The sequence below is a fragment of the Cyprinus carpio genome, chromosome B20 (genome assembly GCF_018340385.1).
Source record: "Cyprinus carpio isolate SPL01 chromosome B20, ASM1834038v1, whole genome shotgun sequence".
NCBI classification, from domain to species: Eukaryota; Metazoa; Chordata; class Actinopteri; order Cypriniformes; family Cyprinidae; genus Cyprinus; species Cyprinus carpio.
In genome coordinates this window covers 13957803-13985221 of record NC_056616.1, presented here as the reverse complement: position 1 = coordinate 13985221, position 27419 = coordinate 13957803, and the positions used below count along the sequence as shown (strand labels likewise).

At 35.5% G+C, this 27419-nt stretch overlaps 1 protein-coding gene across 1 annotated transcript in view; it reads right to left on the bottom strand.

The window, feature by feature from the left end:
- LOC109082702 (palladin) overlaps positions 1 to 27041 on the bottom strand; it is an 81249-nt gene extending 54208 nt beyond the window's left edge. The window contains 3 exon segments of the mRNA XM_042746864.1: positions 22186 to 22323; positions 22325 to 23107; positions 26822 to 27041. Of these exon segments, the coding sequence (XP_042602798.1) occupies positions 22186 to 22323; positions 22325 to 23106 (920 nt within the window). The 5' untranslated portion in view covers position 23107; positions 26822 to 27041.
- Between the last annotated feature and the right edge of the window lie 378 nt (positions 27042 to 27419).

Below are 27419 nucleotides of genomic sequence, written 5' to 3'. Positions count from 1 at the left end.
ATTCAACCGGATCTGTTAGTGGATCTGTTGGAGGTGTTTTGAAAGAATATGCTTCGTGTCACTGACATCAGTTCGGACAACACCTCAGAAACAAAGGAAACAAAGTCTGGAGCCAGAATTAAACACTGACCAGCTTTGGGAGACAGTCTGAGAGAGTGGGGGTGGGTTGGTTGTCACATGCATGTCTGACACTAAAAAACAAAGCTTACAATGAAAGTTTAAAAAGGAAAGACAACTATGGAAACTTTCAGAACAATCTTATCGAGATAAATTAGAGTAAGTGCATGTGTGCAAGCCAATTCCCGAAGATCATGACAAATGCGGAAGTCTTTGAGCATAATCACTGGAGTCATTTTGCGTCTGGTTACAATTGACATCATATGTCAGATGCTAAAGGTCAGAGGCCAGGAAGGGAACACAAGGAAGAAGAAAAGAATGGTGAGAAGACCGCAAGAGATGCCTCAAATAGATATACTGATAGATGCATCTGCAGCAGCTGAATTATGAAGTGCTTGTAAACACACACACACACACACAGATACCATGCCAGCAACCCACTGTACTCATGATATTTACCAGTCTGTGTCTGACCAAAACTCCACCCACTCACACTGTATTATAAACAGTATGAATAATGAATGTCATTTGCCATCGCAAATGTGGCACAGAAGCTGCATTTGAAGTTAAATATATACCAGAAAAAGTTGCATTCATTACAATTAGAAAAATGTTATGAAATATTTTAAATATACATTTATTGTTTAAATATTCATTTGTTAAATATTTTATATAAAAATATGAATATAGAGAGAAAATGTAAAAAAAAAGTGAATAAAATTATGGAACACTGAATTAATAAATATTTACTCTGTCATGACAACAAACTGTGCTGATGCTGCATCAAGATCTAGTAAGACCATATAATACAAAACAGTTTATTGCATTGCTTAGCGCGTCATTTTGCATTTATTAAGACATCTAGTTTAAATCTAGTTAACTTGACAAATCAACTTTATCTTCACTGACAGATGTGATATAGTATAATAAAATTCTCAGATAAAAGCATAATACAGAAGATAAGATTTTAGAGTATCAGATAAACAGATTTATAACAATTGTTTACATAAATATTTTAAACATTCAACAATTATTTGTCAAAATGTTAAATATCAAATATAAATGCTTTGTATTAATTTAAGGTATTAAATTAAATTAAATTAAATTAAATTAAATTAAATTAAATTAAATTAAATTAAATTAAATTAAATTAAATTAAATTAAATTAAATTAAATTAAATTAAATCTTTTGACAGAACTGATTCTTAAATGTAGTAGTTTTTAAGCTGATGGAAGAAGAGGGAGGTAAAGGATAACTAAAGCAACTTTTCAGAGTTCAAAGTTCAGTTGAACTTACCTGAGCTTTATGCTTCACCTCACTTCTTAAAGTATATCCAAAAATGCCAATTAAACATGCAGATTTTGTCTGTATGAAATGCTCAGACACTCCCTTTGAATGCCTACACAAGTCTGAGAGCTCCTTCAAATACTCACACATGTACACACTCTCTGCCACGGTGGGTAGAGCTGTGACTGAAGCACACATACAGCTGAAGAGAGAGAGAGGGAGGGAGCAGGAGGCTGTAATGCAAGAGTATGAGGAGAGAGAGAAAGACTCACTGTAACTGGGAATAAAGATTCAATGGCACTCTAACCCTTTGGCATGCGTCCAGCCCACTCATTATTTTTCTCTTATTCATTCTTTCTTTTGTAAATCGCTTCAATCTCTAACGTCAACTTTAATCTGAATCTCCTCAAATTAACATTCCCATGTCACGGGAACTATTTGACTTCAGTCGACCATTTGAATTAGTCTTGAATTGAATTCAAGATTTCTTAGAAACTGAGTAACAACTCAAATTTGAGTATACAGCTTTCAGGGGTGAATGGAGAACACCACGTTTACATGCCACCGTTCTGCAGTATAACAAAGAACATACTGCGATCAGTGTTACATGCACATCCTTTTGCAATTAAAATCCAAATTAAGATTTTATTCCAAAAAAATGACATTTTGATTCTTTACAGCTATTGGATATTCCTGTTTACATGAAACAAAATTTTTCAAATAGACTAAGACAAATATATTTTCTTTCCTGTTATTGCACTTTTATTGCAATGCATTTTAATCATTTTGGACCAAAATTTTATTGACTCATGAATTCTCATTAACATCCAATACAACACAAAAGCATGATAAATTGTAAAATGACTGCAGCTTTGCCATCACTGGAATAAATTACATTTTAAAATGTATTTAAATAGAAAACAGCTCAGTTAAATCATTAAATATTTTACAATATTACTATTCTTCTGTATTTTTGATAAATGCGACCTTGGTGAGAATAATAATTTTTTTTAAAAATATCTTACTGACCCTAAACTTCTGAACCATACTCTGAATAAATTGATTACATGACCCAGAACTCATATTAAATCAGGCGTATGCCATCTTATTTGGTCTTATTTGGCATGCAAGGCCCAGTGTATTCTGGGTATTATTCTAGAACTCTATTGAGCTTACACAATAGCCAAACAAAGAAAAACAATTTCTTGCTGCTTCAGCTCTGTTGTTGCCCATGCCAGCATGTCCAGGTCACAGTCCAATGGGCACCTTACCAACACTCTCTCACTGACACATTAACACAATGAAACAGGTTGCAAACATTGTAATTGGTCTGCAAACAGTGCTTATACTCAGTTTGAAATTTTGTATTGCAATAATTTTTGTCATGTTTCTTTTTTTATTATTATTAATATTATTATTAATAAAATGCTGAAAACTTCATTTATGTATCAGATTTTACGAATAAAAGAATATATAAAAAAAAAAAAAAAAAGTATAGTATTGGCGCATACAGCGTTTCAATAATCTTTAGGCCTAGACAGAAATAGCACATTTTAGTAATGGATAGAAGAGCTCACTTAGCATTGAGCTAAAAACAGAGCTAACCTGGTCTCAGTCAAACAGGTGGCTCTCACCTGTTTCATCCATGCATTCTGGGACAGTGAGAGACAAGATACATAAGCAGGCAGGCCATCTTATCAGTGATAACTTTTTTTGGAACTGGCAGAGGCATGTTAAATTTGCACAATAACACAATTGTGTTGTATACAGTACAGTTAATCCTTTATTTGGGGTGAGGTTTAAACGTGTTGTGGCATATTGAGATTGTAAAATTTCACAGACCTTCATGGAGAGTTAACAACTCTCAGTCTTTCAGTCCATAAACAGGTGGAACATTTGGGTGGGGTATTTATGGAGCTTGTTGCATAGAGCTCAGAAAGTACACAAACCCCCAGAAACACACTCACACACACACACACACACACACACACACACACACACACACACACACACACACACACACAGAGAGAGAGAGAGAGAAAGAGACGCACACTCATATCTGTGCATCAAAGCATTTGTAAACCAGCACACAGTACAGAATGATGCACAGACACACCCACACCCTCCTTTATTAGAAAGAAGTCTAGCATTAAAAAGTTAGGTCGCATGATTACTTTCTCCTCTACAAACACGTTCTCACTTTGTGTCCCACACTTCAACAGCACCCACTCTGTGTTTATTTATCTGACTAAGGAGGTGCTCATGTTTCACGCCCATTCCTTTACAAACAAGACAAAGAGATACACATTTTTTTGCTTTATTTATGAATAATTATTACCTTTAATAACACCACAGTATGAAAGACAGTTCAGCCTCAGAGTAAAAAACAAATAATAATATAAAAAGTAAATTGTGCGATGTTTAAAATAAGAAATAAAGCTCACTGTCAGATTGAAAAGCTGAGAAATGCTGCTTCTGCAGGCAGCATATGGAAGTAGGATTCAAAGTCAACTTTATAGTAATTTTAGCACATGGCATGGCAAATGGATAAAAACAAAACACAGTTTACTTTTGGACACACTAGATGCTGCTTCTGTGCCATGAAGTTGACTTTCCTATGATCACTTCACATCCCGTCTATTGATATAGACTGAAGGATTTTTGAAGGCAGCATAGATATACTTCGCAGTCTATGATATCTTAATTTCCATGACAGTTGAGCTAAAAATTTAATTTTTTATGTGTAAATGTATGTTTTTGTCAACTTTTTTTTTTTTTTAAGTAATGTAGTAACTTCCCTTTAGTTATCACCAATATTTTTTTTTTTTGTTGCAGGTTTCTCTTTTTTGTTGCAGATTTCTTTTTTTTTTTGTCAGTAGGTTAGTTGTGTATATGTATTTTGTGTGTGTGTGAATTTGTATTGTTTTTTTTTTTTTTTGTTTTGTTTATGTAAACATTTATATATATATAGTATTTATAGTCAAAATCTGTCAGTAGGTTATTGTGTATAGGTTTATACAGTTTTACTTCATTGTTGTATGTCTGTATTTATGTAGCACCGTGGTCCTGTGAGACACAACATTTCATTCCACTCTATGTCCACACATGTAGCGGAATGACAATAAAGCTCAACTTGAACTTGAACTTGAACTTGAGATCATTAAACTATTATGCTGCCTCAGAAGTTTGTCCAAAATAAGTATTGGGAGGTACCTTTCTGCACAAACACTAAGCTTTCAGACACAGTCATAAAGCAGTAATGAAAAATAAAGTCACATTTGCAAAACAAATGTCATGTTAAGATACAAATTCAAAATTGCAAGATATAGTCATACTGCAAGTTATGTTGCGCAATTACTATTTTTTTAACTCTGAGGCAGAAACAGGCTTTCATACCTAAGGGATGTTTTGACAGATTTAACTAACTTCTGGGAACAATTTTGTCCCCTCAGTAAAGCTCTGTGTGAACCAAGCCACCAAAAGAACAAAGAGAACCAAACCTCTGTTGACTTTCATTAAGCTCTGGATCTTCTGTGCATCCACTCACAAAAAAGTATGACATAATGAATGCCTTTACAATGCAAAGATGGCACAGAAGGAGCATCTAGTGAACTTTGTTTCATTTTTATCCATTTGCTGTACTAAAATGTACTAAAAATTACAATAAAGTTAATAGTGTAAAGATGCCTTATCAACACATAAAAATCTATAAAATCTATAAAATATATCTTTTTTTCAGACGTATCACAGCACCTTAAAAAAAAAGCAATATTTCAAGTTATGTTTTCTATCCATCTGGCTCACATCCTTCTGTTCCAGAGGTTTTCCAAAGTTCATCTGAGCATCATCTCAAGATGCTTTTCCAATCATCATGGCAAACTTTACATTTCCCCAAGAAAAGAACACCAATTAAAACAAACTTTAATAATGTCCGGATGCACTAAGATGCTTAAGCAAACACTCTAACATTGTACTCTAAATAAACAAATTGTTAATCTGACAAATGAATCCAAACACAAGGATTAATATGGAGGACTTACATCTACTGAGTGAAGTCAATGATGGTGAAATACATACACAACATTGAGTAAGACAAAGCACTGAAGTTCAGATTAACGGACGAAAGGTTTCTCTGGATTTTGAACTGGTAAAAAGGTTCCTTTTGAATTTATATACAGTGTGTATTTTACAGTTTCCCTCCCAATTCTCTTGTCCTGTATTAATGTGTTGCACACACAAAACGTCATCATTCATCCTGTACTGTGTGTGTTGGGGTTGAAATATGGATTTCATTTGTTTGTAAATCAAAAGCTGAAGAAAACAATAAAACTAGACCAACTGCAAAGACACGGTCACAAACTCTCACTAACATCTGCCTCAAACTCACATTCATTTCATCTGGCTTTTGAAATAGCTAATGCTTCCAACAAACACAAATCAATGTATGCCCAAAGGCACGAATGAACTACAAAGCTGACATGCTCTCCATTTTACAGTACACAGTCAGTGTACAAATTATACAGATCCAAATCTGATGGAGGTCTTCGAACGGCTGTTAAACAGACCTGTTCAAGGACAGAGACACAACTGATGTCATTTCTCATGCAGGAAGCCCTTTCTGGCTTTGTTTTGCCTCATTTTGCTTCTGGACATCTGTTGAACTGTATCTGTTAAACGGTTCAGAGCTTTCCAGAACATTCTCCAACAATAGCCTAATGTGTGTCTTTACATCGTGTTCACAAATATGTAACATAAGTTTGAGTCTTTCTCAGGCTCCAGAAGGAGTTCACTATGAATGAATCGCACATGATAGCGTTGTTTATGTGTATTAAGTCACACTGCGCAATATAAAGTCAGAATGAGAAGTAGAAGGTCACACTGCAAGATATAAGGTCACACTAAAGACAAAGTCATACTTTGAGATACAAAGCCACATTGCAAGTTATAAAGTCACATTGCGATATATAAAGTCACTGCAATATATAAGGACACACTGCAAGATCATTGTGATTATTGTGGTCACATTGTGAGATACAACTGACTCCTTAAAATGTCAAAAAAATGTATGCCCAGTAATAATTCTCCTCTTGATCTTTCCTATCTTCTTTTTTCTGTCCTCATTTACCCTGAAGTCTTTCCAAACCTACTGTATGACTTTCTTTCTGCTGAACACAAAAGAAGATATTCTGAACTGTTTTTGTCCATACAATGGAAGTCAGTGGGGTCCAAAACAACACCGGACCCCACTGACTTTCATTGGGTGAATGAAAAACACAGTGACATTTTTTAAAAATATATTCTTTAGTGGTCCACGTTCATCATTATTGTATGAACTATCCCTTTAAATTCTTAGACAAATTGGGTTTAAAGCTTAGTTTCTGGTTTGTGTTGGACTTGTCTCATAAACTGCTAAAACCATCGGTGATATTCACCAGCATACACGGCACTCAACATCTAAATCAACAAATATTTCATGGCCTTTCTTCAAAAGACACACTCAGGTTTATATTAGATCACATATCGTACTTTAAAAACAGCTCAGTTTCATGAATGAGCAAAAGTACAATCATCTACAGTTACGCTATTAAACATGACACCATTCAATGTGAAATGGAAAAAGGTTCACATTGATAAATGCCAAAATGCATTAATCTTCATGTACACACTTGATGACTTCAGCTGTCATAATCGGACCACTGCCAATACAGACTCTGTCTGTCTTTGCACGTGCAACTGTGGCCTACTTTTGACTCCAGTAAGTTCCTGCACAGTGAGCGAAGGCATTATATAAGTGAATGATTCAGCTGACCCTGACCCTTGCCTCCCTCAATGCAGACGTTTATAGAGTCGGTAATATCACAAGGGTCAGTTTAACAGGCGAAACCAAATGCTCGGAGACACAACTCCCTGAGACTGTGACATCATCACCAGAACTCCGGCGCCTCACGGTCGAACTCCACAGAACCGAAGAGATGGACGGAGATGAGAAAGAGGATTAGAAGAGGAAAGAGACAGAGGAGAGGAATTATGAGCAGTGTGGAAAGAATTTTCGGATGGGGACGTGATAAGAGCATGTGATAATGAGAGAAATGAGGAAAGAAAGACGAATGAGTGCTGCGATATGCTCCACAGATTTATAAAAAGAGATTAAAAGAAAGAGAAATGACCAGATGTGGAGTTGGACAGATGAAGAGGTCTGTGTCTTTTGACAGTTTAATAGGCAGACTGTAATCCTGTCACAATCTGCAGGGTAACATATTCTGTTAAAATATTTCTGCATGACCTGGAGACACATAAACACACTTTCATGAACTAAATTCCATATACACAATCTTTTAAATTTTTGATTCCACATACCCCCAAATAAGACAATTTAATTGTATAACTATATATGAACATATAATAATATACATCTATTGTATTTTATAGAAATAAAAAACGAGGTAATTAAATATGTATTAGTCAGAATATAATCTAAATATAAATATGTATATTATAGAAACAATATAAGGATATACTATAAATATGTATATTACATTATATTATATTATTCTGGCAAATAAATATTCATACACATATTATAGAAATAATGTAAAAAAAATATTTTTTAATAAATATAACATAAAAATAAACATAAATATTAAAAACCATGGCCATTAATCAGTATAGTGTCTTTTATATTATCTATACTATCATAATTATGTCAATATACTGATAACTGCAGTCCATGTAACCGTAGCTGAAGTGTATGTGCTTGCTGTCCTCTCTAATGAGCTCTCATACACTGTTTAAATATAAATCTAAAATATTATATGCCAAATATTCAATTTTGTTAAGCTGACACTGTAATATATTTAGAAATTATAATAATAATATGTAATATAATATAATAATATAGAAAATTAAATCTAACTGTCAGTATAATAAAATATTTGATTAATCGCATGATGTCCAACCAGTGTTAAGAAAGCAAATGTAATTGTAAAATAGATTTTTGTTTTTTTATTGTATTTTATTTATTTTTATTTATTTTTTTTTTTTTTTTTTTTTTTTTTTTTCTGGATTATTTATGATGTGGAGTCCCTGAAACCTAATTTGAAAAAGTAGACCTATTCCCCTATTTTAAATGTGGTATCAACACTACAAGTGACCCGATCACAAGAGTGACAACTGACAGTGGCATTGCATGTGACATTTGACACCCGACAGTGGCATGCATCTCAAATGCATCAGTGACCCTTGATTTCAGATTTTGTCAAGGGAGGATCTCTAATGCTATGACTAACTCAGTCACACAAGTGTTCTTGCATGTTAATAAAATAAAACAAAACATTTTAACCCCACAACACCTGCATTTATGGCTTACCACTTGTGATCGGATCACCGAGACAGAAGTTAATACCAGGTGTAAGCAGGGTCATTCATTCACAGACATGCACACACCCACGTACACTTGCGTGCATCTACATGCACACACAAACATGTACACACATACCAGCCATAAACACAAACTCCCGCTTTTCACACCAACAAATCTGAATGCAAAAGTCATACTACAATTACACCACAAACACAAATGCAAACAATTTCAGATACGAGAGATACGGTATAAGCTACATAATTGATAGCAGGTTAAGGTTCAAAGGCTGTCAGTCTCTTGGCCCAAACTCAAGAATTCAGGCACATTCAGGCCTAACAGCCATATCAAGCCCTGCATCACGGTATACCCATGAATCCACCTGACATGCTGCTACCAAAGTGTGTGTGAACATCTTTATTCCATACATGGTAGGGTCCACATGCCCTGACCATCAGCCAAGATAACGCTGAATATTTTTGGACGTCAGTGTGCGTATGTGTGCGCTAGCAAACAGACTTTAGCATGCCAAAGTGACAGAGTCCTTGTTAACACCACCCTGTTCTTTACGTCGTCCGTGTGAGTGTGCACTTGAGTAAGAAGTATGCAAGTGTCTGAAGTTAGCTGACAACTGTGTGCTGTTTCGCGCAGCTCTGTGAGTACGGATCCTTTGGTGGCTTTTCGGTCTTATTATCGTGACCTATGACCTCTCCCGACGTCTTTGGCTCATTCACACCAGCAGCTTTATGCTCCTCTCTAGCTGTCTTTGGATATTGCCGTTTTATCAGCACTGTCCTCATGACATCATTGCTGTCATCATTATCATCACTATTATGCAGTATTCTGCCAGCAGTATTTACTCTTATCAGTTCTGCACACAAGCTGCTGATTTTGCCTGTCAGTTTACAGGGCTTTAATTGCTCTTCCTATCAGCAGGAAATTGTTCTCACAGGGGAAGGAAAGGGAGATGATTAAAGGGTTAGTTCACCCAAATTCTGTCATTAATTACTCACCTTCATGTTGTTTCAAACCCGTAAGACCTTCGTTCATCTTCGGAACACAAATTATTTTTTTTTTAATGGAATCTGGACCTGTCTGACTCTGCATAGACAGCAATGCAACTGATCCCAAGTCCAGAAACGTAGCAAGGAGACCTGTGAATTATTCAGTGGTTCATCCGCAATTATACGAAGCTACCACTATACTTTTTGTGTGCAAAAGAAAAAAAGAAAAAATTACTTTTTTCAACAATTTGTCTCCACCACATCACCCTGGTGCCATTTTGGAGAATATCTCAGCTGCTTCATGGTGAACCTGTTTCCTACTTTGTTGTGACTTGATCTGAACGGAAACAGCGTATCGTGTGATGCAGCTGAGATATTCTCCAAAATGGCACCAGGGTGCAGGGTCAGACACCACCCTAGATTCCATCGAAAAAAATCTTAATTTGTGTTCCGAAGATGAACGACACGGGGGTGAGTAATTAATACTGTATACACACACACACACACATCGAAAAGATAAATACAAATTATAGAAGTTGCATATACATCTAGATGTCCAGCAGGATTAATAAAGAAATAATATGAACATGAATGATAAAAATTTAAATATTAAGAAAGAATAAGGAAAATAGTAAAGAATATAAAATAAATAATAAATAAACATTTATTGGTCAAACTGTTATATAAATATGTATATTATAGAAATAATATAAAGATAAAAAAAATACCAATTAGTCAAAATATAATAGAAATACAGTATATAATATATAATAGATAGATAGATAGATAGATAGATAGATAGATAGATAGATAGATAAAAATGGAATATAATTACATATTACATTCTGACTAATAAAAAGTCATATATTATTCAAATATAATATTTGCATATTATAGAAATAATATAAAGGTAGAAAATAAATATATATGTTTATTAGTCAGACTATAAGTATAATAGAAGTGATATAAAGGCATTGACTTATAAACATTTATATGTATTCTATTCAAAATATAATATTATATTAAATATAATATTATGTACATTATATTACAGAAATAATATAAAGATAGGAGATTAATATACATATTTATTAGTCAGAATATAAATATATCATAGAAACAATATAAAGATAATATATAAATATAATTATTAGCCAGAATATAATTTATTATTCATTATTAAATAAATATAAAACATTTAATTTGAATTAAGAGCCACATACCAATAGTAGCCCAAGGCCATTAATTAGTATATCATCTTTTTCATGTAACTATAGCTAGTATGTATGCGCTTGCTGTCCTCTCAAATGAGCTCTCTTACAATGATTGTTTGTGTTTGCATTTCTCTGTAATCAAGTGTTTTTTTTTTATTGTTTTTCAGTCCCAGGTGACTGCTGTACACTGCACTGTCATCTTGGCATAAACAAAACACAACAGCACTTTATGGGAACACCGTTGCTAAGGGTTACATCATACAGTAATGCTAATCTCCCACTGTCTAAGTGGCCTGTGCTGAACACAGATACTGTTCTGAACTTCAGTCTATACCTGTTGCAGCAAGCTAAAGATCATCATACACAAAAGACAGCTTAAAGGGATACTCCACCCCAAAATGAAAATTTTGTCATTAATCACTTACCCCCATGTCGTTCCAAACCCGTAAAAGGTTTGTTCGTCTTCGGAACGCAATTTAAGATATTTTGGATGAAAACCGGGAGGCCTGTGACTGTCCCATAGACTGGCAAATAAATAACAGTGTCAAGGTCCATAAAAGGTATGAAAGTCATCTTCAGAATTTTCAATCTGCCATCAGATGTGCAATATGGGTTATATGAAGCGACAGGAACACTTTTTGTAAGAGAAGAAAACAAAAATAACGACTTTTTTAATAATTCCTTTGTCAACGGGCTCCTCTGTGTCTCTCCATATCACTATGGTGCGTATGCTCTTCTGTATCATCTGCGCCACAAGGATGCACTGTTTCTACGTGTATTTAGTTTTGATTTGAAATAAAACAGCACATCCATGTGGCACGGATGATACAAAAGAGCATATGCAGCATAAGGTGATATGGATACACTGTTATTTATTTGCTAGTCTCTGCAGATGCTAAAATATATATATATATATATATATATATATATATATATATATATATATATATATATATATATATATATATATATATATATATATATATATATATATATATATATATATATATATATATATATATATATATTTTTTTTTTTTTTTTTTTTTTTTTTTTTTTTTTTTTTTTGAGCTTATTGTTTATTGAGTTTTTCAAACCCATGAAACCAGCAATGCAAATTTGAACTTGATACATGTATTTTTTTTTTTTTTTTGTCATTAACCTTGTAATAAACCATTACTTATGCCAAAAATCTACAGTAGATGTTAGTCTATGGCAAAAATCTGTAATGTGGCAAATGACACCTAGTACGGGTAAAACAGAAACATTGCAAGCACATGACATGATTCAAACACATCACAGGGATATTACAATGTCAATGTTAAGTCATAATCATTTGGGATTTAGGCCAAAATTCAAGTCAGCATTTCCATTATAGAGACGTGTTGAGACTCCGCGTTTGAAGCCTGGAGGTCATGAAAGCGATTAACGCACATAACACAGATACAGGGTCAGAGGTCAGTACCAAAGAGATATGAGAGAAGATTTTTCATCACTGATTCATCTCTGATCCATATGTTTCAAATGCATCACACAAACACACTTGAGTCACCCACTGCAGTTTTAAACTCATGTTTATGAGATGTCATCATAATTACAAGCTACCACAAACCACACAAGAGCAGGTATGAAACCTGACAGAGAACCTTTCCCATAGATCAAACAGCGATATTGTGATTAAGCAGAATAATCACTTCTTTCTATTCATATATACACACTATTGTTTAAAAGTGTGGGGTTCTTTTTAATGTTTTTGAAAGAAGTCCCTTATGCTCATCACAGCTGTATTTATTTGATCAAAATGATAGTAAAATGTAATTTATTCCTGTGATGGCAAAGCTGAATTTTCAGTAGTCATTACTCCAGTCTTCAATGAAACATGATCCTTCTGAAATCATTCTGATTTGCTGTGCAAATTATCAGTGTTGAAAATAGTTGTGCTGTTTAATATTTTTGTGGAAACGGTGATAAATTTTTTTCAGGATTCTCATCAGATATCTGATGAATAGAGAACAGCTATAATTTAAAATATATGTATTTTGTGTAACAGTATAAATAATAATCACTCTTCACTGGTGCCTCTATGACCTCACACCATTTAACAGCTATGAGTGTGTCTTTTAGTATTTTAGCATCAAGTGCTGGTTGGTCTGTTAACGCCAAGGCAAAGCCTGCATGTTTGTTCAGTGTAGCACAGTGACACACTTGTGGTTCTTCTAGCTGCCAACCAAAATGTTTCCGAGCAAGAATTCCTCACTCTTTCCCAAGCAATACTCTTCCTTACATATCCACGCTTCTCCATCTCTCTCCTCCCTTCACTCTTTTTCGGCCCCTCTTAAATTCCAGCTCTAGTCAGAAAATGCTCTATTTGCATGACAAGTCCTCTTGTGGTTCATTCCAAGAATGTTGGCACAGGGAAAAACATCCTTATTCACTCTTATGTTGGTCTCTTTCCTTCCCTCTCTCCCTCTAGCTTCTGCTTATGTCTTTCGCTCAGTGTAACAGAACATGCATCAATGATTCTTCACCTCAGGTATGTTCTGATGCACTTCCTTTTGAGGAATTTTCCAAGTGTGGCCGATTAAGCCTGGACATTTTGTACAAATAAACACACCAATAATGCATTGCTATGCTGTTCTGTCCCATTAACATTTGAAGAAACAATGTAAACAAGGAGAGTACCAGGTGTTCAAGATGTAATAACACTATCAAAAGGCTCTTCAAACAGTACACTACCATTTAATGGTCTGTGGTCAGTAAGACTTTATTTTAAGAAATTAATACTTTTATTCAACAAAGATGTACTAAATTGATTGACAGTGAAGACATTTATAATAGATTTCTATTTAAGATAAATGCTGCTCCTTTGATCTTTCTATTCATCAAAGAATCTTGAAAAAAAAGTAACACAAAATTATTTTTGATGTGAAATTTTTTATATTTTGATTGTTATAAGAAGTTTTTTTTGAGTTCTATTTATGAATTTGTATTTTTTCTGTGGGATCATGAACACAGGAGTAATGGCTGCTGAATAATTCTGCTTTGCCACCACATGAATAAAATTACATTTTGAACTACATTAAAACAAGAAAAAGTTATTTTAAACTGTAATATTATTTAAACAATATTGTTGTTTTATGGTGTTTTGATTAGATAAATGCAGTGGCTTATTTAAAAAACGTCTTTAAAAAATCTTAGTGACCCCAAATATCCTTTACATCAAGGATTGATTCACTTCTGCTGAAAGCAAAAATAAATATAAAAAGTTCTACAATGCCTCATATATAGTAAATGTTATAAGAATGAGCTGACGGAAACAGAATATCACTGAGGTATTAGAAAAGAAAACAGAACAATCACCAGGAAATGTTATTTCTGTTTAAAAGTTTAGATATATTCATTTACAGTCTTTCTCTTGAGGATGGGGTGAAGGGGGAAATGCTGGCACGGAAATCCGAGCTTGTTATTGAGAGCGACTGCAAGGGGCATTTTTAGAAGTACGAGGGAGGATCTCCTGCTAAGATCTGGCAACCTCATCAAAGAACATGCCCAAGGGAAACAAGTGATAAAATGTGAAAGAGCCATTAACCGGAGGAGTAATGAATAGTTGAATACACACACATGCTCACACACTCATTGTGAAACGGCTCCCATGGGTGAACATAACTTCCACATCACTTTGTTTCCAATTAGTTTTATTATAATGAGAACCTTGTCTTCCTGCTGTGTGTGTAAATATGTTTGTGTGCAACTTATGGTGTTTATTATATCTTGTATTTGTTTGCCCTTAGTTTCCACAAAAATTTCCTGCAATAATGTTCTTTAAAAAAAATAAAAATCAAGGTGTGGAGTGTAAACATGCTCACAAACAAGTGATATTTCATTTGCTATCATCAGATAAACATGCAGTCATGTTGACAGTTGCACGCCACCTTGGCTGATAACATTAAGTCTCAGTGTTGACATCCTGTGATACATAAAGGTATGCCTGGCAAAATTTATGATCCATTGCAAAAGATAGTTTTAAACAACAGTTTAGAAAACAGGAATGAAAAATGAAGCCATGCACACTATTGAAAATAACCCAGACTCAAAGAGAAACATTATACCCTACATGGAAATTCACATAGTCAGAACACCAAATTAGTTTCATAATAACAGAATGCACTGTGTTTATAATCTTAAATTTAAAAATAGAAGTTATTTAAATGTACATCATGAATTCGCCTATACTAAAATTCACCTATACTAAATTATGCATTATGGTTTTTAGTTGGCAAGATATTTGATAGGCCTTTTTTAACCCATAAATTGATATTAATGGTGTATGTCTATTGTTCTATGTGTTTTAGGAAGCTGGTTATTATAAAAGTCATTTTATGCACATTTTTTGGGTGGTGACTTTTAGATATTTTAGTAAAATTGGATCTCTGGTCTTTCTAGGTTCCCTTCTGTAAATTACCTTAAAATGCATACTGAGAGTCCTAAAGCACAATAATATTAACCTAAAAACTTTCCATTAAACTAGAATTTTAAAATTTCATCTTAAAAATGTTCATCTCAAAACTTATCTTATGGTACACTGAATATCGTTTGGAGTAGTTTTTTTTATATAGTTTACTGAATATGCTGTGTTGTGTGAATTTAAACTTTTTCACAACTAAGATATCTATAGAAAAAAAAATCATATTTACACAGCTTATACTTCCACCTAAGAAGACTAATCTTCCCAGGCAGACACTGTGATCAACCAGACCAATAATTAATGGGTAAATGAAAAATAAGATGAAAATGAAGAATGAAGTCTTAATATGATTATAAATACCAAAGTGATTGTGTAACATCTCATATGACTGTACTGCCCTAAAGACAATACTGAGGAACAGATGTGAAATACTGTGGTGGACACTCACACACACACACACACACACACACAACAATTGAAAGAATCACCTTAATGTCTATGTGCAAAGATAAAGACTTCATGACACATGTGCTGATTCTCACCTGCACATTCACATAAACAAACGCATATGCTCTGCTCTTAGAACTCTCTGGGCTTCATTCCTTAGATGCATAAATCTATAGAGGCACCTCTATAAGGCTGGGCAGTATTTACCTCTCTGCCAAAGCCAATGTTTATCTAACACCTTGCCTCTGCACATCTGCAAATGATTGGGGCTAATGGTTTAAATGAAAGAATGTGAACAAGGAAGATACACTCCTCACTACCAGAGATAATGTCACCCGGTCACTATCCTGGCCAAGAAGGTTTACTAAAAGACAAGTAGAGCAAGCAGTCAGCCATACTAACTTCCTGTGAAGGTCAATTTCACACAAGCTTCAGCCTTAACGTTGAAAAATCAAGTGTATTCTGAAGGAAATTTTCCTATAGGTCTGTATTGTATTGTTTATCCTTACTGTCACAAAAAAGAAAGCTTTATGTTTGGATCAGTCAGTCAGTCATGGATCAGTTATGTTTCACAGTAAGAGATGAATGCTTAATGCACAACATTAGCTCACTGACACAAAATGTTGTCAGTCAACTCTGATGTACTCAGACTGGAGCTTGCCATAAGTTGATAATGTCCTTTACAGGTTCAGTAGACGCAAAAGAAACTGGCACTGTTTCCAAATTCCAAATGTATTCCAGTTAGATTTATTATTATTTATTATTCACTTAGGAAGATATTATCATAAATTGGGAAATGCCTCACATTTGTTATACTGTAGGTAAATTGTAAAAACTGTAGGGGAAGTCGTGGCCTAATGGTTAGAGAGTTTGACACCTAACACTAAGGTTGTGGGTTCGAGTCTTGGACTGGCAATACCACGAATGAGGTACCCTTGAGCAAGGCACCGAACCCCCAACTGCTCCCCAGGCACCGCAGCATAAATGGCTGCCCACTGCTCCGCGTGTGTGTGCGTGCGTGTGCATGTGTGTGTGCATGCGTGTGTGCACTTTGGATGGGTTAAATGCAGAGCACGAATTCTGAGTATGGGTCACCATACTTGGCTGTATGTCACGTCACTTCACTTAATTTAAGTGTTCAAACAAACAATAACTATAAAGATATGGATAAGATAAGGATAAAGATATCACCGTCCACACCAACAGACATTAATATTTTGTTTATAAACATGTGCTGAAATTACGTGCCTCTTTGAAGTCAAGTGGATTCTGAATGGCTGTTAAAATTTTTAGCATTCATCAACTGGATATATCATTCCTCTGCGTTGTTATTGTTATAGTTGTGATGTGAACTTCATTCTTAACATAGAATTAGAATGATTTATCTTTAATTATCTTCTTTATACAGATAATTTTATCTACAGTACTGTACATGTACATGTAAACAGGCCCTTAGTATTTTTTACAGGGAAATTTAAGTCTCCATCATGTTTCCAGAAACCTCAAGCTGCTCTCTTTACCTCCTGTCCATGCAAACTATGAAAAACATGTCTCAGTAAATATAACCCTGGGTTATGTAACACCTGTATGTAATCACTATAGTATTTATACCAAGGTTCTCTCTAGTGTCTGCTATGAGGTTAGTTAATAAACGATATCTTGTCTTGCGCAATCTGACTTGAACCTAAGATGCAACACTTCCACCTAGAGGCCGAAAAGCACACCGTCAGTCAATCTTAGATAAATGGCAGGTCACATGCTATATCTCCATGTGGAGCTATTCTATGTGCTCTCTCTCTCTTTCCGACACCTACATATTCCCTAAGAAGGTGTAGATAGGTGGAGAAAGTAAAGCCATATGGAAAGTGTCAAGTCATGGCATGGTTAGCATTCCAGATCCCGGCTCCTTCATGCTGGCCGGAGGCCTATTTATATTGACAGGATGAGGCCCGGTTGCAGTGGCAGAGGGAGAAGGATGAGGCTTTGCCTTTCCAGTGTGCAACCAACACGTCTGTGGAGTCCAAGTGTGTGTCCGTCCCCTTTCATTATGCAACCCCACGTGGGCAGAAATCCCCGTTTACTGTTGCCCCTCTCTAGCTTAATGTCAAACCTCCTGTTGCTGGGGTGGAAAACAACAGTGTGTGTTTTACAGATCAGAGCACACAGAGCTCTGTGTTTATGCACACAAACTAACAAAACATTAAACATCTGAAGCCAGGCTATAAACCTCAAAATTCTCAAAACCTTGAGAATTTGACCCTGCTTTTACACTGGGTAAAATTATTGCTATACTTTTTCCCTCAGTTCCTCATCATTTCTATAATAACAACTGGTAAGAGCAGGCTAAACTGACTTACCATGCTGATCCAGACTGGTTTATTTTGGTTGGCGCTGGATTAAAGCTACTGAACTATGCTATTTACGACAGCAAATCTAAAACCACATATATCACATGCTTTACATTTGTTGATTGTCACCAGGTTTGTGGGTCAAGTAATGGGGTCTTCATATGACATATTAGTGTGTGTGTGTGTGTGTGTGTGTGTGTGTGTGTGTGTTACTAATTGAAAATCGGAAATTTGTTGAAAAAGAAATCTAGTTGCCTGATTAATATTGTTTTTGAAGTCTCAACAATTATTTTTATAAGGAGTCTCAGTGACTCACTTAGGTTCAGCTGAAGATGTAAAACAGTTTGTGTCATTAGTCACGTTTGCAATGTTATAAGCATTTTTGAATGTTCTCTAAACATTGTGAAATAAATAGAGAAATATATATATATATATATATATACAAATTTCCAAGTAAGATGCTTCAGGAAAAAAGTTACACTTGCATTAAAGTAAAAAAAAAATAAATAAATAAAATAAAATAAAAATAAAAAAGATAATGGATTCTGTCCAGTCCCATTCTTTTGTTCATTTTAGGTCTAAAAGTTTTTTTGTTTTGTTTTTTTATGTAAAGATTCTATATCACTGTAAAAAAGAATGATGAGTCTTGTAATTTTCATTAAAAAAAAAAAAAAATTATATATTTTTTTATGTTTGTTTGTTTGTGTTCTTTTTCATTAAAATTAACGTGTGTGTGTGTGTGTGTGTGTGTGTGTGTGTGTGTGTGTGTGTGTATATATATATAGTGTATATTTTATTGTAAGAAATTGTGGTTCAGTGTTGTATAGAAAATATTTAGGACTTTTTACTAATAAAACCAAGAGATAAATACCTATTTATTTTAAGAGAATTCGCTAAATCTTGCAGTTTTATTTTAGAGTTGATTATTAGTTCCCAACATGCTTTGCATATGGCTGTATATGGAGAGTATATTTTGAAATTAAATTCTATTTTATGTGTTTTTGAGTGAAGGGAAACATCTATTAATGTTTAATATTTATGTTTGACATTTGAAAGAGTTTCTGTTATGCTGAAGTTTCTATTGTGCAGTGCAATCATTACCACTGTGCAGAAGAGTTCAATGAGCAGTAGCTTTGCTAGTGCTAGTGCAGTATTTTCCTACTTGAGCTGTTTAGCCATACAGTCTTTTAAATGTACAAAAGAACTCGTCAAATACAAACAGACCTCACTCAAAATTGCAGACTTTTAAAAATCAACTTAAAATAAATGAGCACATTCCACTAATTATAATAAATACTTTGTGTCATATATTAATTTAGGACATTTTACATGATTTATTCAGGTAGATACCTTTAAAAAAAAAAAATCAAGCTTTAAAAACTACTCAAAAATATTATGTGTAATAGTTACCATAATTTTTTTTTTTAAGTACATAGCTTGTTCCAGTTTTTACAGTATTTTAAAAGCTTGTCAGCTACTGCTCACTCTACAAGGTTGTTGTCAGTATCTGTTTATATATCCATGGGGATTTTGGACAGCGGAAACAACAACAACAGACTTGCATGCAAATAGAAACAATGGCAAAAGGCATTACATTAAGGACACCATCTGACTGATAGCGACTGGTTGTTCAAAGAATATTTTCTCAGTGTTATCAATGGAGTGGAGGGATCAGCTGTAATGAAAATGACCTTTTAAACCACTAAGGGAAGGTGTTGAGTTGCACTTTTAATTTTAATGAGAGGGATAGGGCTAGCAAATTGACAAAAGAGCTGGAGAGTTCACAGACCTCATAGCTTCTTTGCAAGACATACTGCGCTCCAAGATACCAGCAGTTACAGGAATGAAAATGTCTACTTAATGCAAGTAAACATCCCCACTTAAACAGCAGCTGCGCCAACATGATTCTTAAGGTGGGTAATGGGACCACACAGGCATTCTGTGATCTGTCTTTCACCACTAATTTTCACATTGGACACTATGCCCACACACAATGTGGAACATCCCACTCAAGTAGCAGTTCACCATCAAAAATATCTCTGAAATATCTGCACACACACATAACATGCTCTCTCAGATGATCTCTGTTGATCTCTGCTTAGTGCATCCATCTCAATAATGTGTGCACTGGAAGCATACAGGTAAACAATGATGAATTTCAATAATACAATGCCCAAATGGAGAAAATATGGTAGATCTAGTATGACATCTGAGTTATTTAGAGCATCAACAAATAAACTGCCTATAGTGAGCTTAAATTTATAGAAAGTAGAGCCATTGATAAGTTTATGTTCAGTGCCTGAATAATGGGGGGTTTGGAAGGGCTCAGATTCCACTTATTAATTCTTGAACCCCCCCAAAGCAAGTCAAAACAAAAGGTTTTATATGTGTTATTATATGTATTGGACAGTAAATCTAAATCATAATATAAGTCACTTTAGTTTTATACAGCACAAATATATCAAGATTTGCATTGCACAAGAACCTCTAAAAATACTGACAGAAATTCTATTTAAAAGTCAACTCTCCTGAAAGTCATTGAATAATTCACACACTCCCTTTGTGTTTGTGTTCTTTTGGAACATTTGCAGGAATCACTCTGAGGTTACACAGCACTTGCAGGAGGGACTGAGTTTGGCGCCGCACCAGCAAGACTGCAGTGGTATCACTAAAAATAGCATCTGTTTGTTTGTTAACTTTCCAGTGCTGGCAGGAAAAAAATATCAAATTTCTGAATCACCAAGCAAAAGGGCCCTCATAACTGTCTTGCTTACTGTAAGATCTCATTCACACAGTAAACATAGCAATCTATGACGGGAACAGCTAGTTTCTCCATTTAATGAAGTTTTTATAATAATTAAGTTACAATTACTTCAGTTAGTTTTTTGAAATATATTTATTATTATTATATTTATTTAAATAAAACATTAAAGAACGGTAAAAATATATATATATATATATATATATATATATATATATATATATATATATATATATATATATATATATATATATATATATATATTGAATGTTATATGGTGCATATATTTAGCAAAATGCTCCTCTCTACAGTTTATTTTTCTGGCTGACTAACGAGTTTATGGTCACCAAATATGCTCTCTGAGGTAAATGTGATTTTACATCATAAATTGTTTACAAGCCGTAAACACGTCTTTGCATGGCTAAAACACTGATGGAGCAATTACATGAGACAGGATACATATTGTAAAGTTGTACTCTTTCTTACCTTTCTCGTATTTTTAGTCATGTTTATTTTTTGCAGAAACTGGTATAATGTGAAGGAGATGATCAGTTCACGTGCGCTTCGCGCTGCCGCATCTGTTGAATTGATCTCTCACTCCACATTAAACAACGCTAAAATGGCATTTATTGTTTGAATACTGCAATACAATGGACATAAATTGAAATCTAAAACTTTGTTTCATATTAAAAGTACCAACACACAATGCGTATTGCGGTTTATTGAATGGGTGGTTCAACCCATTAACTAAAAACAGGCTAGACTAATTGATTCTTGGGATTTAAGAATCGTTTCGTAAAAATGAGAATTGATTAAAATATCGAGATATCGATATTTTTACCCAGACCTACTTTTTTTTTTTTTTTTTTGCTTCAAATCAAACGTTTGTAATGTTGTGATTCACATTGTAGCTGGTTGATTTGGTTCACAGCTTTTAACTCTTTCATAAAGTCTTTTTTAAAATCCCTATGAAAAAATTAACAGCATTTTTTCTGGAACCAAGGCTGATGTAAAAGTGGGCAGGCACTGTTGCCCTCTAGTAAACTAAGCTACACCTAAATTTCAATACTGATATTCCACAGTGTCCTCTTTCATAGAATCTATTAGGTTCATTTTAGACAACAACGCAACCCAAAGTTAAGGGGTACTGGCAATACCGGAGTAACATAAACCAGGTTATCCTACCTGACTAGTGGAAGGGGGTTTCCAGACACTCTGCATTCAAGGCGGATAGGGCTTCCTTCTGCCACCTCCTGGCTCTTCAGTTTCTGGGTGAAGCGTGGAGGACTCTTGGGTCCATCTAGACTAACCCCTTGACCCTGGCTCATCTGACCCAACATCAGCCCGCACCTGGTGCATACCTTCCTGCTGGGGCTCAGAGGAAGATGAAGAGGATGAAGGTGGCTGAGCCTGCTGCATGGCCAGCCGCTGGCTCCTTGGAGACAAGTAGCCACTGTCAGGTGAAGAGAAGTCTTCATCACCTTGCTGGTCCACACGTGTGGAGCCTTTGAAGATTGAAGAGAGCTCTTCAATGAAGGTAGCAGCTCGGCTGCAGAACTCAGTAGCTGAAGTAGCTCGTTCGTTGAGCTCCAGGCCTCCGTGGACCAGCCGGGGACGGTCCTGCTTATATACTGGTGTGATGGATTTTTGGCAGACAAATTTTTCGGGTGATTCAGGAGTAGTGCAGAGCTGGTTAGACCTGCTGAGCGGCATGCTCTGATTGGATCTGACTTTACCTGATGCAGCATCAGTTGACTGAGATGCTGAATCTGGGAGAACGAGGTCTTTGGTTTCTGAGTTAAGGGACAGGTGCTCTGTGGGAACGGGGGGTTCATCTTGGTCATTTGGGTCACCTGCGTCACTCATGGCTTCTCGAGCCAGGTCCAGACTGAGGCTTATCTCATCCTGGCTCAGGAAAGCAGAAAGTTCTGGAAAGTCCCCGTCCCCACTCTCTAGTTCAGCTATTGAGTCCAAGTAAACCTCGCCATCAAGAGGTGGCAACGAAAGCATGCCCCCATCCCCCTCCAAAGACACGCCCCCTGGAGGACACGCATCTTTCATCAACAGAGAGAGGGGGGGTGTGTCATTCCAACTCCCGTCCTGCATCCTGCAAGTCACAGATTACCAAAGAGAAAGGTGAGAAAAAATTGCGGACCCTATAATTTTCTTTTCTTTTTCAGGGATATCAGAATCATAGTCCTAAAGACAAACAATTTCTGCAATACAGGTGCATCTCAATAAATTAGAATGTCATGGAAAAGTTTATTTCAGGACTTCAACTCAAATTGTGAAACTTGTGAAATTTGAAATTAAATAAATTGTGAAATTAAACAAATTCAATGCACACAGACTGAAGTAATTTAAGTTTTGGTTCTTTTAATTGTGATGATTTTGGCTCACATTTAACAAAAACCCACCAATTCGTATATTTAATTATATTAGAATTATTATTATTAATAAGACATTTTTAGTTAATTTTCTGGAAAGTATGTTTATTTACAGTACATGTACTCAATACTTGGTAGGGGCTCCTTTTGCTTTAATTACTGCCTCAATTCGGTGTGGCATGGAGGTGATCAGTTTGTGGCACTGCTGAGGTGGTATGGAAGCACAGGTTTCTTTGACAGTGGCCTTCAGCTCATCTGCATTTTTTGGTCTCTTGTTTCTCATTTTGCTCTTGACAATACCCCATAGATTCTCTCTGGGGTTCAGATGTGGTGAGTCTGCTGGTCAGTCAAGCACACCAACACCATGGTCATTTAACCAACTTTTGGTGCTTTTGGCAGTGTCGGCAGGTGCCAAATCCTGCTGGAAAATGAAATCAGCATCTTCAAAAAGCTGGTCAGCAGATGGAAGCATCAAGTGCTCCAAAATTTCTTGGTAAACGGGTGCAGTGACTTTGGTTTTCTAAAAACACAATGGACCAACACCAGCAGATGACATTGCACCCCAAATCATCACAGACTGTGGAAACTTAACACTGGACTTCAAGCAACTTGGGCTATGAGCTTCTCCACCCTTCCTCCAGACTCTAGGACCTTGGTTTCCAAATTAAATACAAAACTTGCTCTCATCTGAAAAGAGGACTTTGGACCACTGGGCAACAGTCCAGTTCTTCTTCTCTTTAGCCCAGGTAAGACGCCTCAGGAGTGGCTTAACAAGAGGAATACGACAACTGTAGTCAAATTCTTTGACACGTCTGTGTGTGGTGGCTCTTGATGCCTTGACCCCAGCCTCAGTCCATTCCTTGTTCACTCAAATTCTTGAATCGGTTTTGCTTGACAATCCTCATAAGGCTGCGGTTCTCTCAGTTGGTTGTGAATCTTTTTCTTCTACTCTTTTTCCTTCCACTCAACTTTCTGTTAACATGCTTGGATACAGTACTCTGTGAACAGCCAGCTTCTTTGGCAATGAATGTTTGTGGCTTACCCTCCTTGTGAAGGGTGTCAATGATTGTCTTCTGGACAACTGTCAGATCAGCAGTCTTACAGTCTATGCAGTCTATGATTGTGTAGCCTAGTGAACCAAACTGAGAGACCATTTTGAAGGCTCAGGAAACCTTTGCAGGTGTTTTGAGTTGATTAGTTGATTGGTATGTCACCATATTCTAATTTGTTGTGAATTGGTGGGTTTTTGTTAAATGTGCGCCACAATTCACAATTAAAAGAACCAAAGACTTAAACTACTTCAGTCTGTGTGCACTGAATTTATTTAATACACGAGCTTCACAATTTGAGTTGAATTACTGAAATAAATTAACTTTTCCACAACATTCTAATTTATTGAGATGCACCTATATATACCACATTCATGCATTTAAGTTAGTGTAAATACACTCACACCGGAGACTGATCATGGGCAGTTGTCGTATGATGACTCAGGCTGGCATACTTTGGGCACAGCTGTACAACAAAGGCTTGTCATGAGGCCCACCAAGGCATGAGCGCCATTTAACACTCATGCTGACTTTATCTCTTTTATTCCCTTGTCTAACATCTACTCTTCACTGTCACTACATCAATCTATATCTATTTTTCCAGAGCTTTCACCCTGCACTGGAGTGATGGTTGCTGAAAATTCAGCTTTGTCACCATAGGAATAAATTACATTTCAAAACATATTAAAATAGAAAACTGTCTTTAAATTGTAATAATATTTCACAATATTACTATTTTTGCTGTACATTTGATCAAATAAATGCAGTCTTGGTAAACAACTCAGTGAGAGACTTCTTTCAGAAACATTACAAATTCTTACAGACCACTTCTGGGTGATATTGTATATGAATAAAATTAATAATGACATTATTGATTTATATGTAGATTTTTTATGTAAGCATATAAACAAAACATTGTATACAAATATATAACAGTATTTTGTGTATGATGGTAGGTTGTGTAGGTTTCAGGAAGGGTTTTAAGGTTCCATAATGACATGCTTTATGAATGAAACAGATTCAGCTAATATTTACAGAATACAATGCTTGGTCTAAGTTGAGTCTAAATTAAAATAAATTCACACACAGTATTGTTGGATATCATAGACATTGAAGGATGCATCCATGCTGCCTTCCGAACCCAATCAGATGAAAGGATCTTAATAGGTAGGATGCTGCACAACAGATTGAATTTATTAAATATATTTCCATCCTGAAATTCACAAGTACAAATGTTACAGTTGATGAATAAATGTAAATAAATGTTTTAGAACTTACAGAAAGTTGTTGTTTTAATTTATAAATGGCTTTATGACCCTATGTGGATTGCGAAAAACACCTTTAAATCTGACAATGACAGATAATATCCTCAATAACCTGGGGAGAGGATCCTTCACCATAATTCAGGGAAAGTGTTTGGTCTGACATACCGCACGTAGGTGAAACATTAATATGAGACAGTGTCTCCAGCATAGTGAAACCCTTCAACAAACAGATCATGTCTCTGAAAAAACACACCTCAGCTCTGAATACGAGAACTGGCTGGTGTGTGTGAACGCTCCATGCACATGTCTGAGACACATTAATGTGCCCCTGCTAACTTTATGACTACATTTCCACTGTAACTATAACTGTTTACACATGTATATTTATTATTTATGGCCTATTAATTGATGTCGTACAGTACTGTATAATAACCATGTCTCCAGGTTTTGTTACAGCTGACTTTGTATATAAAATGTTTATGTAAAGTGACCAGGTGTTGTATGTAAAGGTGTGCGGGCATGTGTGTATTTGAAGGGACGTGACAGTGTGTCTTTCTCCCGTCATGGCGTCCTGAAGACCAGCTGTTGTTATTTTTAATCCTGAAGGGCTGCATTTCACAGCAGCAACCACCTCCCCACCAAGAGTCCCTTTTTTACACATACGCACACACACACACACACACACACACACACACACACACACACTGCTTCTACATTATTCATGTGGAAATTATGGCCTCTTTATTCTGTATTGATGAATTATAGATAGTGGAATATGAATGTGACATGCCAAACAATTGTGAAAGCCAAGACTGAGAGACTGACAGGCTTGTTTTTCCATTTCTGACGCAAACAGTAGAATGCTCTTTATCAGAATTATTTGTAAAAGAGTAGAAGTATTCATCTGATGCTGGATGAAATTGAATGAAATAGTGAAGTGAATGTAAAGCTGAAACCAAATATCTCAGATGATCATTCATTGAAAGCAGTTCTGAATCTAATTATATAATTCACTTAAATTTATAGTCTTGAATAAGCAGAATGACACAACTTACAGACAAAAGCAAAAAGTCAATGACATTATGTATATATAGGCCTATATAAAAAAACAGCCATTTACCTTAAGTCAGTTTTTGCAAATATCTGTCCTCGTCAGAAGGTTCCAGTTTTTCTGAAATTCTCTACGTCAGAAAATTAGAAAAGATGTGTTTCTTTCTTCATGGAGTTGTGGGTCTTTTCTCTGTCCTATGTTTCTTTTGTCTTGTTTTGCCGAGTGCTCTGAGGTGAGCCGGTTAGAGTGGCTGCAGAGTGGCCTGCTGTCCCATCTGTCTCAGGCCCTGACCGCTTACTGAGCACCGCTAAATTTGGCCCCTAGCTCAGGTTACACAGTAAGAGAGAGAGACAAGGTGAGTGAGTGAGTGAGAGAGAGAGAGAGAGAGAGAGAGAGAGAGAGAGAGAGAGAGAGAGAGAGAGAGAGAGAGAGAGCTCTGGGGTGTGTAGCATCCATATGCCCACAGCACATCAAAGACACGCATACATCATTTTCATATCCACAAAGGCATGAAAATGCATTTTGCAGATACAGTACACACTTAACTGTTAGGTTCAAAACAAGCCACCAAAGCACTGTCTGACAATTATACAAATTTATAGGGCACCTAATAAGTGCTTACAGTGCAGGTAAGCAAATAAACAACTGACTTTTTATTTATTTGCTT